At 50.0% G+C, this 13,066-nt stretch overlaps 1 protein-coding gene across 3 annotated transcripts; it reads right to left on the reverse strand.

Annotated features, from left to right (window-relative positions):
* Positions 1-1,516: 1,516 nt before the first annotated feature.
* Positions 1,517-10,967, reverse strand: ACY1 (aminoacylase 1). 3 transcript variants are annotated; one of them, XM_003762596.4, is made up of 15 exons: positions 10,893-10,967; positions 9,580-9,713; positions 9,228-9,292; positions 8,943-9,047; positions 7,527-7,621; positions 4,809-4,885; positions 4,571-4,660; positions 4,356-4,412; positions 4,141-4,214; positions 3,998-4,047; positions 3,723-3,867; positions 3,282-3,350; positions 2,995-3,074; positions 2,823-2,883; positions 1,517-2,616 (listed from the first exon to the last, which is right to left on the reverse strand). In XM_003762596.4, the coding sequence occupies exons 2-15, from the start codon at positions 9,683-9,685 to the stop codon at positions 2,452-2,454; spliced, it is 1,239 nt and encodes a 412-aa protein (XP_003762644.1). In that variant the 5' UTR covers positions 9,686-9,713; positions 10,893-10,967; the 3' UTR covers positions 1,517-2,451. The 3 variants fall into 3 exon arrangements, with proteins under 3 accessions (XP_003762644.1, XP_031814161.1, XP_031814169.1); XM_031958301.1 differs by lacking the exon at positions 10,893-10,967 and adding an exon at positions 10,643-10,861; XM_031958309.1 differs by lacking the exons at positions 9,228-9,292; positions 10,893-10,967.
* Between the last annotated feature and the right edge of the window lie 2,099 nt (positions 10,968-13,066).

Genomic DNA, 13,066 nt, shown 5'->3' on the forward strand with positions numbered 1-13,066 from the left:
TTGGGCACAGATGGGGTCCCTGAGCTGAATCCTGAGAAAAATAGGATTTGGGGGGTGGAGGGGGAGTGCAGGGGCTGCATCCTGGCACAGGGTACAAAAGTCCCAGTAGAACAAACACAGGAGGTGGAAAAATGAGACCACGTTGACCTAAGGAAGTCTGCCATGAACATCTCTCCCTTACTGAGTAAATTCCAATGGCTCTTTATTATCTGTAGCATTGATATAAAGATATTTTATTTCTTAATTTACATTTCTACAGTGTACAAAGTATCACCACCATCATCTTAGAAGGTAAGTGCTTAAAAGTTCATGATTCACATTTTGCAAGTAAGAGCCCAAACTCCTAACCAGAGGTTCTTGACATGTTCTTGCCCAAAGTCAGAGGCAATATTCAGTCTCCCACCTCCAATCTCCCTCTAGCAGCATCAGAAAGCTGGAGTTAAGACAGACTAATCAACCACCCCAAAGAGCAGGATCTCTGCCAGAAGGTGGGAAATGATCAGAAGCTCCCAATGCCTTCCCCTGCCCGCAGGATACACATTGAGATTCCAACCCATCATAGTGAGCATCCCCGGGCCATAGCATTTTTTTCCCCAGGCTCATCTGGAGTATTTTTCTGCTCCCGATCCAAATCCCAACTCCTCTCTTCAAGGCATCCCACCTCCAGGAGCACCAGTGAGCTCCTCCATGCATTTCTAAGTTCTTTCCTTTGTATTCCAGTTCTGCACTAGAAGGGAATCTTTCCCCTCTGACCCAGACCTCCATACCTGTTTTGGGACTCCTATCATTTAAAGCTCACTTCAAATGACACTTTATGTAATTTTCTGATCCCTCTGTTTTCTAAGGGGCTTCCACTTAGACACCATGTAGTTCTTTTTGGCCTACATCTTCAAGACACTTTATGAAAATAATTTCACTGATGCTTTCTTCCAACTTGACCGTCACTTTGAAAGGACCATCCGTCCCACAGAATCTCCCTTTTGAAAAAATAGGAAAAAACACCAAAACAACCAAATCAAAAAATTCCAATCCATTGGATAGGTTTGTAAATGTCTCATTTCATACCTATAGTCTAACACCTCTTTGCCTAGAAGTGGAAAACATGCTTCACCAAGCCCTGAAGTCTTTCAGTGTTTCTCTTCACATTTCTGTGGTCATTGTATATATTCATAAGTAATTAGAGGAGCTAGTGCAATGGCTAGCCTTGGATCACAGTCAGAAGGACCCTAGATCCAATGTAACCTCATAACTCACTAGTTGTGGCCCTGAGAAAATCACTTCCCCTGTTTGCCTCAGTTCTTCACTTATAAAATTAATGGCACCTACTTTGCTGGGTTGTCATGAGAATCAAGTCATTGTAAAATGCTTAGCACAGTGCCCGACACACTATATAAATGTTAGCTATTACTACTTATTAAATAGCTCTCCTGGTTCCAAGTTTGCTCTGTGTCATTTCAAACAAATTTTCCCCAAATCTCTCTGAGTCTTTTTTTAAAGAAACTTTTCTTGATATCGGTTGTTTTTACATGAGTTTTATTTGTGAATAGTCTTTGAATCTTTGACAATTATTTCTTATGACAAATGTTAATTACAGTGAACAAGAATATGTTCAATTATTCTCTAATCAGTGGGCATCCACTTTCATTTTAGCCTTTTGCTACTACAAAAAAAAAAAAATATATCCACTGCAAGTATTTTTGTTTTTCTAAGTCCTTTCCTTCAGCCATTGACCTCCCGGTGTTAATGCCTGGTAGTGGTATCCCTGGAGCAATTGAACTGTTGACTACATCCCAAATGATTTCCAGAATGGTTGGATCAAGAGCATGTATTAGTGTGGAGCCTGTCTTCCCTGAGGGGTTTCCCAACAGACGGAGGGAACTGCTGTTTGATCTCCTTGTACCTCAGCCCCATTCTGCCTTTAAATGCTCGCTGACTTAGTGCTTCTCTCCCCCTCCCACATCTTGCCCTATACTGGAATAAACCATCCACCTTGCATGCCGGGGCGGGTGCAGTGGGTAGAGCCAAGTGCAAATCCGCCTTCAGACGAGCAGTAGGGCACGACTTTGGGCAAGTCACTTAATTAGCTCTCTCTGCCTTGTTTCCTCATCGGTAAAGGCAGCTGGCAAGCACATGGCAGCCACTCCCACCCAACCACATCATTCTTCCGTTGGTGGGCCGGAGCGGGACCGGACATCAGCCCTCCGGGTCCAGCGTTGTGCCCCTCTCCTTGCCACCCCTTTTCTCCTCCCACAGAACCTAGCGAGGGCGGCTGCTCGGTGCGAAAAGGAGTGCAGCGTGCTGGGGAGAGGGGAGACAGGACAGCTCAGCACCAAAACGAGGCTTTATTGGAGGTCTGGGTCTTTGGTTCCTAAGGGGAGCTAAGGGGAAGCCCCCAGGCCCGAGCGGTGGGGAGGGGAAGGCACTAGGAGGGGCTGCTGGTAGCCGCTGCTGTTAGCACTCGTTGGGCAGGGCCGGCAAGCTGGCCAGGGCAGGCAGCAGGTGGGCGTAGATGTCAATGCCCCGAAGGAACACGGCTTCGTTCAGGAACTCGTTGTGGTCGTGCAGCAGGACGGGGGTGTGGTTCATCGGGGAGAAGCCCAGCGCTGGGACCCCTGCCTGTAAGCATGTGGGTGCATCAGGGCAGGGCTCACCCTCCTGTCTGGTGGAGCCAGCCTGCCCTCCCCTCCCCCGCCGTGCCCCCTGGAGTAGGGCACCCTCGGTTCCCTCAGACCGGAAGTCCAGGACCCTGCCTGCCCGTCCCAATCCGCACGCCGGCCGCCTCCCACCGCTCCCATCCCAAAGCGGAGGCTGGAGAGACTCACGGCTCGGAGGTACCGGCTGTCGGTAGCAGCTGGGAAGATCTCGGGCTTCACACTGAGATTCCTGGCAGGGGAAGACACGAAGGTCTTTACCAGTGGGGAGGGGGCATCCCACCAGCCGACCGCATCAAAGGGAGGAAGGGAAGGGCAGCAGGGGATGGAGGTCGGGTCTTACATCTCCCTACAGACTCTGCTGAACTCGGCCCACCAGGGGTTGGAGTCATCTGTGGCTGTGATTCGGGGCTCTGTCCATTTCTGGGGGGGAGCAGATAAAGCAAGGATCAGAGAAAGTCCATCTCCGATCCGTTTCAGGGGAATGACCTCCAAGCTCCCGGGGACAAACATCCACAAACCATCCCCCACAAACATGGGAGCCCCCCTGGGACCACCCACTGCTCCAATTGTGAAACAGGAAAAAGGTTCCCTGTGGGGGGGGGGGAGGGACCCAGGGTGCCCATGTACCTGGTGAAACTCGTAGGTGACCCCTTCCCCAGCCTCCTGGCACCAGCCCTGAATCTGCTCCTCAAAGGCCTAGGAGACAACAGAGGGAGGAGGTAGCGCCCCCGGCTCTGGCATCCGACCCTCGGAACCGCTGCTGACAAGGGGAGGGCAAGGGGAGGGGGAGTCCTGGAGGGACGACAGCTCCAGTCCCCATTTCTCTAGTGCTCTCTAGGAGCTCCCCAGAGCTATATCAAGAACTACCATCCTCAGCTGGTGGACCAGGAGGCTGGGGGGGAGGGAGAGGGGGGCTCCCATGGTGGGGCCAAGTCATGGCAGCCAGCAAGTCCTAGGGCAGAGCCCCGAGCCCCCCGCCGGGAGGCAGAGTCATCGGGGACCTGGGAGGCGGGGGTGAGCCTGAGTCAGGAAGGCAGGACCCTGGGAGGACCCGCCCCGCCCCAGCACCTTGAGGTCCACATCTGGAGCAACTCGAAAGTCAAAGCTCGCGCTCATGGTGGCCGGCACCACATTGAAGGCAACTCCTCCATTCAGGATGGTCAGGTTCACGGTGGTCACGGCCCCCAGGGTCAGGTTGGGGTTGGATTGGAGCCTGGGGAAAGGAGAACGCTCAACCCCGGCCCTTCTCCATGCTCCCCTACCCAAAGGCCCCAGCGAAAAGAAGGGGGAGGAAGGCCGGTCCCGGGGCAGGAACCAGGGAGGGAGGGAGGGGAAGTTCTCACCGCTGATTCTCCTGCTCTCGGAACTTCAGCACGGAGGTGACCACCTTATGCTGTAGAGCCCCCGGGGGGGAAAGGGGGGTCAGCCAGGGTGCTCCACTGACAGCCCGCCCCCTCCTCCGGGCTTCCCAACCCCCTCAACTCACCAGCTTCTCTGCGGCCGTATTCTCAATGAAACGCGAGCCGTGGCCTGGGTTCCCAGAGCTGGTGACACACAGCCCTGGTGGGCAGAGGGGTGCCCGGAGGGCAGAGGCTTATTAGTCTTCCCCAGCCAACTAAGGGACACCCTGGGAAGGACAGGTCCCCACCCTGGACCCGAGATCCCCCAACTTCCCCCGCACCAGGGAAGGGCTCTACTCACACCAGGGGCTGCGTTCGCTGTAGAAGACCGTGAAGGTTTCTGTAGGGCTAGCCAAGCCTACGCAGGGGGAAGTGGGATGTCAAGAGGGAGTCTGTCCCAGCCCAGATCCAGGCCACTCAGACCCCCACCTGCTACCAGGACCCAGGCCCAGATCCCGATTTGGTACCAGAACCCAGGCCACTCAGACCCCCAACCTCACCCTGTGTGAGACTCACCTTCATCGAGGGCGAAGCCAGCTCTTAGAGCCTGAAACTCTGGCCGTTTCACAAACAGCTCCATGCCCTTGTGTCCTCCAACCTCCTCATCTGAGCAGGCAACAGAAATCCCATGAAGCAAAAACACACACACACACACTGGGCAGGAGGAGCCCATTTTGCCACAGCAACGATGGAGTCCCCCAGTGGGCCCCTGGCACTAGGCTATTCCCTTACTCTCAACCCCCAAGAGCCATACCTGGGACAAATGTCAGGTGAATGGTCCTGGGAAAAGACTTCCCTTCTGCTTTTAGCCTCCGAATAGCCTCCACGTACCTGGAGGGACAAGAGTGAGACTGAGTCACAGAGTCCATTAAGAGTGAGGCAGGTATGGAGTCCAGATAACCCAAGGTCCCACAACTGACTCCCCACCAAGAATCAAGAATCTCAGGTTTTCCCTGAGAGAGACTATGGGAACTGAGTGTGGACCAGAACATAGCATTTTCACTCTTTCTGTTGTTGCTTGCTTGCATTTTGTTTTTTTCTCAGTTTTTTTTTTCCTTTCTTTATCCGATTTTTCTTGTGCAGCAAGGTAACTATAAATATGTATACATATATTGGATTTAACATATACTTTAACATATTTAACATGTATTGCTCTACCTGCCATCTGGGGGAGGGGATGGGGGGAAAGAGGGGAAAAATTGGAACAAAGGGTTTGGCAATTGTCAATGCTGTAAAATTACCCATGCATATAACTTGTAAATTAAAAGCTTTAATTAAAAAAAAAAAAAAAAAAAAAAAGAATCTCAGGATCTGGGTTGGAGAGGAAGTCTCAGAGGATCTAGTTAAAAGTACCCTTTTAACATCCCAAAGGTCCATTAAAAGGAGAACCTAAAGCTTTTTCCAGCCTCCACCCAAAATGGCCAGTGATGAGAAACCCAGTGATTTATGAAACAGCCTATTCCGCTTGGGGGCAGTTGTCCTTTTATCAAAAGGACATCTACCTCTTTGATCTTGTACCCAGAGCTCCCAATTCTGGCCTCCTGGTAATAGCAGAACCAGCCTTGTGACTTTCAGTGACGGCCCCTCAGATACTTGTAGACAGCTCCCACCTCAAGCAACAACCCAGCCACAAACGTGAAGGGCCTACTATGTGCCAATCACACCGGCATCCCCGAGGACCTTATTTTGCCAAGTCTTTCCTTGGCCAGGCTAAATGATACTAATTCCTTCGGCCTATAATCCTGTGACTTGCTACAGGTGGTCACTTTTCTCTGGTCAGGCTCTCCCTAAAAGGTGGAGCCTGCTAGATTGTGATTGTCATTGTCTTTTGCCTTTTTTGATCTCCCTGTATTCAGCACAGTGCCTGACATAGAGAAGATATCTAATAAATGTTTACTGACTGACTCTTCTAAATTTAGTCTGAGCGGGGAAGAGAACTGACTATGGTGCTATCATCTCCCTCCACGTGCACACTATGACTGCCAATATGGCCTAAAATTCCATGACCCCCACTGCAGTCTGCCACATCCCACTGTTAACTCACAGGAAGTCTTTGGTTTGCCAAAACCCCTCTCCTGTAAGCTACTTGAAAACAGGGACTATTTCCACCTCTCCCCATCCAGTACTTGTATGGTTGGTTTGGTTTTTTTAATCCAGGTAGGATTTTGCATTTGCCTCCTATTAAATTGTATTTTCTTTTGAACTTAATTTTGTCCTCCAGCATATTAACTTTCTGTCATCTGCAATCTGAGAATCCTACCACCTTTGCTTTTATACAATTCATTAGGGAGATGGTGACCGGCACCAGATAGAATGAATACATACTAAAAGGTACCAGCAGGTAGTAGAAGCAAGTTGATTCAGCGTCAGCAGTGTGATGTGGCAGCTGGCAAAAGCTCATGCTCTCCTAGTACTAGCATTTAAGAGTACTGGAGAGGCTACACCCAGCGAAAGAATTCTGGGAGATGACTATAACCACTACATAGAATTCCCAATCCCTATATTTTTGTCCGCCTGCATTTTTTATTTCCTTCACAGGTTAACTGTACACCATTTCAAAGTTCGACTCTTTTTGTACAGCAAAATAACAGTTAGGACATATATGCTTTAACATACTTAACATGTATTGGTCAACCTGCCATCTTGGGGAGGGGATGGAGGGAAGGAGGGGAAAAGTTGGAACAAAAGGTTTGGGAATTGTCAATGCTGTAAAATTACTTAGGCATATAACTTGTAAATAAAAAGCTATAATAAAATTAAAAAAAAAAGAGTACTGGAGAGGGGACAATTCAATTTATGTCCTTGCCAAGTCCCTTCAACAAGACCCAAGTTCAAATATAGCCTCAGAGACTAACTGTGTGATGCTTGGTAAGACATTTAGCTTGTCTGCCTCAGTTTCTTCAACTGTAAAGTGGGAATTATAATAGCACCCATCTCTCAGGGTTGTGTGAGAATCAAATGAGATTATATTTGTAAAATACTTAACACAGTGCCCAACACATAGGTTCTATATAAATGCTAGCTATTTTTTAAAATTAGTCTGAAGAAGAGGCTATCTCTTCTTCTATTAGAAGCACTGAATTGTGGAAGGCAGATCAATCTGATTCTTCCTGTGTAGGCCAGGAAGGCAGGGCCTGGAGATATTTACTCAGGTTGATTTGACCCATTATAAGGAGAAACTCTTAAGAATTTGCACAATCCTGTGCAGAAGAAAGGAGCTGACTCCCCAGACAAGCCTGTCCCTGTAGATTAAGGCTCAAGCTGAGCTTGGGGACATGTTGGGGATAAAGACTGACAGAAGGGACATGAGCAGGTAAACTCTTGTGTAAGTAGCCTGAGACTCAATGATCCCTTCTGATTCCCAGATTCTATGACTCAATCAAAGCCCAGAAGAGGAGACAGGGTCATGTGGAGAGAGAAAGAGGTATGGTGCTGTCCAGTCTTCCCAGTGGATGTGGATTCAGAGACTCACTGAATGCCAACACATTTCATGTCCTGAGCACCCCGAGCAAAAATGTTCCCTTGGGCGTCCTTGAAGGCTTCGAAGGGATCATGATTCCAGTGTTCCTGAGGACAAAAAGAGCAAAGGGTCGAAGGGAAAGTTCCTGCTTACCTCCCATTCTTGTGATTTGTCCACAATACCTTTCCCCTAGCTTCCTCCATCTTTCACCTCTTTCAGGAAGCCTCCCTGGAAGGCTAGGTCTCCAGGCCCCCTACAGCAACCTGGAATTTATTGTTCCCTCATTTTAAACAGAACTCTCCCTACCAGCTCTCACACTAAGTGCCTATGTGTGTCATATATGACAATGCCCCCATTCCTCATTTAATCAGCACCCCTTCTCTAAACCACTCCCAGCTCTGCCCACCCTTCCATCCAGGCCAGTTCCTTCCTGACCTCTGGCTACCCTAAGTAGCTCCTTCCACTTCAGCCTTTATTCACATGGTTCCCAGGAGGAATAGTGGATGGGCCTGGGCTTATACAACCCACAACAAAGGAACCACCTGGGAAAAGGCCTGAAGGAAGAAGATGAAATATTGGGTATGGGGAGCAGACAATATGTCAAGAGGATGCATGTCAAATGAGACTCGGAGAAAGGTAAATGGAGCCCCTTTTCAGAGGGCTTTCAATGCCATGCACACGAGTTTACACAGGTTTGCATTTTATCCAAGAGATAATAGAGCATGGAAGGCGTCAGAGCAGTGAATGGATATGTTGCATTTGTGCTAAGAGCTCCCAGGTTCAAGTTCCAATATTTCTTCTGTAAAATCAGGGAATTGGACTAAATAGACTCCAAAGTCCCTTCTGCTTTTAAATCTGTGATCAGTAGTCAGTGTGCAGCTATTGAGAATCGTGGCATTGGAAAGTGGGGGTAACAGCTCTGGTGTCTCCTTTGGATCATGTATATGGAGCGTTTTGCCACTCACCCCACGTAGCTGCTAAGTCAGAAAGCCTCTGCTTCTGCTAATGGGATCTTACCTAATCGTGCCTACAGTCATTCTTGCTGTCTCCCGTACTCTCCCCTATTTTAGATACACTGCTCTAGTCCCCAGCAATCAGGCTATGAGCACTTGGACCATGTTATCTCTTTAGAGCTGCAAGACCTGAGTTCAAGTCTTGGCTTTGACCCCCTACTCAATGACGGTGGACACATTTTTTAATTCCCTCTAATCCTCAGTTGTTTCATCTATAAAATGGAGATCATATTTGCACAACCTGTTCCATGATGTGGTCGTGAGGAAAGCCCATAATAAGCTTTCAAAGGTGGTCATCAATAGGTGGGCTTACTTGCCAAGCTTCCCTGAATGACAAGGTGCTGGACCTTGCAACATGGAATCATGGGGGGATGCCAGAAGAGCCCTCCACCACCCCATCTGGGGGCCCATGTACCTTGAAGACAGGCACCACATCAGTGTGGGAGTTAAGCACAAGGGAACGGAGCCTGGGATCTGTGCCTCTCCAGGTCAATATTGTCACCACTCGGTCTGGAGCCACCTGACAAAAGATAATGATGGGAGGATTGTAGAGGATTAAAGAGAGCTGAGGAAGAAATTTTCCTCTCCCAGTCCTCTGAGCCCTGCTTGGAGACCAATCCCCCCTCCTTTTCACCTTTGTTTTCTAAATGATACCTGAGATTCAGGTCAGGTCATAGACCTCCCCCCCTTCTTCTCTCACCTCCACCTTCTGATACTCAAGGCCCAAGTCCTTGGCTATTTTCTCCAAAAAAAGCACAGCTTCCTCTGTAGGGAAGAGAGAAACTCTGGTGGGATGGAAAAGGGAGAGGAGACAAGAACCCGTCCCATTCCAGAATCTGGCTGAGGGTTTCTTTCTCCCCAGGGTCCTTGCCCCAGTTCAAGGGGCAGAGTCTGAAGTTCAAAATTTCAAAGACCTGATATGTCATTTCTTCAGTTACTAGATCATCCAAGATGATGCTGTAGGCAGCAAGAAGCCCAAAGTCCTCCAGCCTGAGAGGCCTTATCCCCAACCCATTCAGAAGACATGGCAAGGGAAATTCATCTGAGCTTACCATACTTGGGTTCTGGCTGCACAGTCTGAATTTGGAGGTACTGGCGAAACAGTGTCACAGATGGATGCTCCCCTTCTGAGAGCTGGTGGTGGTCTTGGCCAGGCATAGTAGTCCTGGATGCTCTGCTCCCTGCCCTGATGGAAGGGAATTCGGAATGTTAGCAGCTCTTTGGAAATCTCTCCAGCTGGCTAGCTTTCACAGGTCCAAGTATCATTTACCCCAGGACTTCTCCTTTATCCACAAAGGAACCCAAGATCTTGGTCCCTTCCTATTAAGGCAGGAAGCCCATGGAATGAGTAGGTCCAAGGATCAGCTTCCTTTTTTGCCCAGTAGTGGAGAAACCATCTCAGATGTCTCGCTCCTGTATCAAACCTACCCAACCCGGCCTCCCTCCCTAAAGGACCACTCCAATTTCTTGGCAAAGAAAGACACTACCGTGGTTTACCATTTTCTTCTCCAACTCGTTTTACAGGTGAGGAAACTGACAAACAGGATTAAGTGACTTGTCCAAGATCCCACAAGCTAGTAAGTCTGGGAGGCTGGATTTGAACCCTAGAAGACCAGTCCTCCCCAGTCCAAGCCCAGCCTTCTTTCTATCCACTAAGGCACCTAGCCGCCTCACTTTACTCCCTACCAGCTTCTCCTGACCACTTTCCACTCTCCCAGGATTGTTCTCCTCCCTCCAAAATCCTTCGGGCCTTTCTCCATTCCTGCAGGATCCCAAGACCTCTCCTGAATCTCCATCCCTATCCCTTACCTACCCCCAGAAAGAAATGGAAATGTCTTTGTTCCCGGCACATAGGAGAGGCTTAGCAAACACTTGTTGACTGCTTCCTGGAAACCTGCAGATGCCTCTTTGCCCTCAGCCTCCCTCGCCTCCGCCTGGGTCCCTGGTCCTTTATTCCCCACGGCCGCTCAGACCCCTGTTTCCCCAGGACTGACAGGGTTCCCTGCCTGTTCTCACCGACCCTCAGGGTTCCTTCCCACCTCACCCTCTGCTGCCTCAGCCCCCCCCCCCCCCCCCCCCCCCCCCCCCCCCCCCCCCCCACTCCTCCCCACTCACCCCCACCCGGGGCTCAGGCTAAAAGCCTCTGCTGGAGGCCGGGGGCCACAACAGCTGGCTCCCACCCGCGGCAGCACATCTGGCCCAGCAGGTTGGCGACCGCCCGCCGGGGACAGCGCGGTCTCGGGCCCCAGAGGAAAGCACTCTCCGCGGCACGTGGAGGCCCGCGGGGGCAAGCTGCTGGCAGAGCCCCTCTACTGACCCACAGCCCCGCCGGGCTGCTCTCCCCACCCCCACCCCCAACCGTTACCCCGGCGCGTCAGGATCCCCAGCAGCCGGTCCCGGCGCTGCAATCCAGTGTGCGGGGCCTGGCCCGGGCCGTGCCTGTATCGGGAGGAGACCCCGCCCCTGGGCTGGCCGGGAGGCGGGACTCGGGGACTGAAGGGAGATTGGGGATCTTTGCGTGTGAGCCCCGCTCTATTTCCCACATTTCTGTGTAACTGTCACCATGACAGTGGAGACACTGTAACCATGTCGCCGTGACACTGTAACCTTGGGCTTCCCCCCGGAGCGCCGGCTGGGACCCTCTTCTCGTACTCTCGCTCCCTTAACTCACAAAGGTTCAACCAGGAGCTCTCTGCGGAGGTCCCCCAAATTTCTGGGTCCGATCCGTCTCTCTCCCGGACCTTAGTGCTGTATCACCAACACGGCCTGAATATCCGCCGAGGTCTCGCCTCATTTCCACAGCCGAGCTCTTAGGCTCCCTAAAGCCATTTCTGCAGAAGGCACCAATCACCCCTCCAGGAAACTCAGTTTTGGAGTCAACCTTCAGTCCTCCCTCTCCCTTATCTCCCTCGCCCAATTAATCAATTGCTAAATCTTGCCCTGAACCACAAACTGGCCTTTCAGGTTCTCAAGGAGACATTTTTCTCTCTGTACCTTTACTCATGAAGTTCCCCCATGAAATGCACTCCCTCACCTCCCCCTCCTGTGAGAGTTCACTCCCTTCCAAGATGCAGCTTAAGCGCCAACTACCCTAGGCCCCTCTGGATCCCAAAATTTTTAAACACTCTCCCTTTTTATTTTGTAGTGTTTTGTATATGCCTTATATTTATCTGCACAAGTTATTTCCAGCTCTATCTCCTTCTCCAGCAGACTGTAAACTCCTTGAGGGCAGGAGCTATTTTGATTTTATCTTTGTGTCCCCTGAGAATACCAGGGTCCAAGCATGTCATAGGTGCTTAATGCTTGTGTTAATGCTATCAACACTGTACTATTGTCTTGTCCCTGTCCCCAACAGACCCAGACCATCCAAGTCCCCAGCAGATATAATTCTACGATGCACACATCATCACCAAGTGTGACTTTTGACTCTACATCTATGACCCTGGACAATACATTTTATCCTGTATGCCTCAGTTTCCTCATCTGTAAAATCAGGATATAATAGCCCTCACCAGCCAGGGTTGTGAGGATCATGTGACAATATTTGTAAAATAATTTGCAAAACTTAAGGTACCATATAAACGTTATTCTTTGTGAAGCGCTGTGTCTAGATGTTCGAGAAACCTGCCTGGGCAACATGACCTGTCCATGGTCTTGAGTGGCTCTGGGGACAATGAAATTCTTGGATCAGGCCCCTTGAGACCAGCCACTGCCAGGTTTTGGGACCCTAGTGGTACTGAGTACATGGACGTGTGCAAGAGTATATGTCGACATGCTTCAAGTACAACCACATGCCCTTTGTTCTCTGAACAGTTAGTTCACCATGGGAGGCCCTTGAATTCCCCTTCCCCTGTGCCAGATGCTGAGTCGGCTCCCTCGGGTTATGTGTAGGGGTATGGGTGTGTGCCTCCAGTTGAGGCCAGGTTTGTTTAGCCCAGCAGATTTGTGTGCTTATGGAGGAGGGTGGAGAAGATACTTACCCATTCAGCACAGTCTAGGGTTTGGGATGGGCCTGAAATGATTTACTTGCTCTGATTTTCCATCTCCAAGTCCCGAGATCCTTTGCCCCAATTCATTCTTCTCTTGATTCCCCAGACTTTTGAGCATGCAGTGTGAGATCAATTACCCCACTCCCCCAACACAAGTACCTCAGCAAAAAGTGTCAGAACCACGGGCCAAAGGAACACAGTCTCAGAGATCAGATCTCACAGTCTGTCCTGTCCCCTGCAACTTCCATGTTTGATCTGGGATAGACCCAAGACTATCTTTTGGGTGCCCTAGAGCCTAACTTCTTAAAATTGTGGTTTGCAGTCCCATAGGGGCTAACAATGTGGGGGTGCAAAATTGTGATTATCAGCAAATGTTTGATTTGTAAACTTATTTCATCTATCTAGATTCCCAAGGTCAAGAAAAAATTTCTCAGGTGAAAAGGGATCACGAGTGGAAAAAGTTTAAGAAGCTTTACTCTAGTCAACCATCTCTGTGGGGGTAACAGGGCCCTGTCTTCAGCTGTTGTTTGCCTAAGTTTGTTAGTCTAAG

The sequence above is a fragment of the Sarcophilus harrisii genome, chromosome 1 (genome assembly GCF_902635505.1).
Source record: "Sarcophilus harrisii chromosome 1, mSarHar1.11, whole genome shotgun sequence".
Classification (NCBI taxonomy): domain Eukaryota; kingdom Metazoa; phylum Chordata; class Mammalia; order Dasyuromorphia; family Dasyuridae; genus Sarcophilus; species Sarcophilus harrisii.

Excerpts from the sequence above, each read along its gene's own strand:
- ACY1 (XM_003762596.4), bottom strand. The coding sequence starts at position 9,685 with ATGCCTGGCCAAGACCACCACCAGCTCTCAGAAGGGGAGCATCCATCT. Across the intron at positions 4,413-4,570 it reads TGGCTTCGCCCTCGATGAAG|GCTTGGCTAGCCCTACAGAA; the intron begins GTGAGTCTCACA and ends CCCCCTGCGTAG. Across the intron at positions 3,075-3,281 it reads TCACCTACGAGTTTCACCAG|AAATGGACAGAGCCCCGAAT; the intron begins GTACATGGGCAC and ends GCTCCCCCCCAG.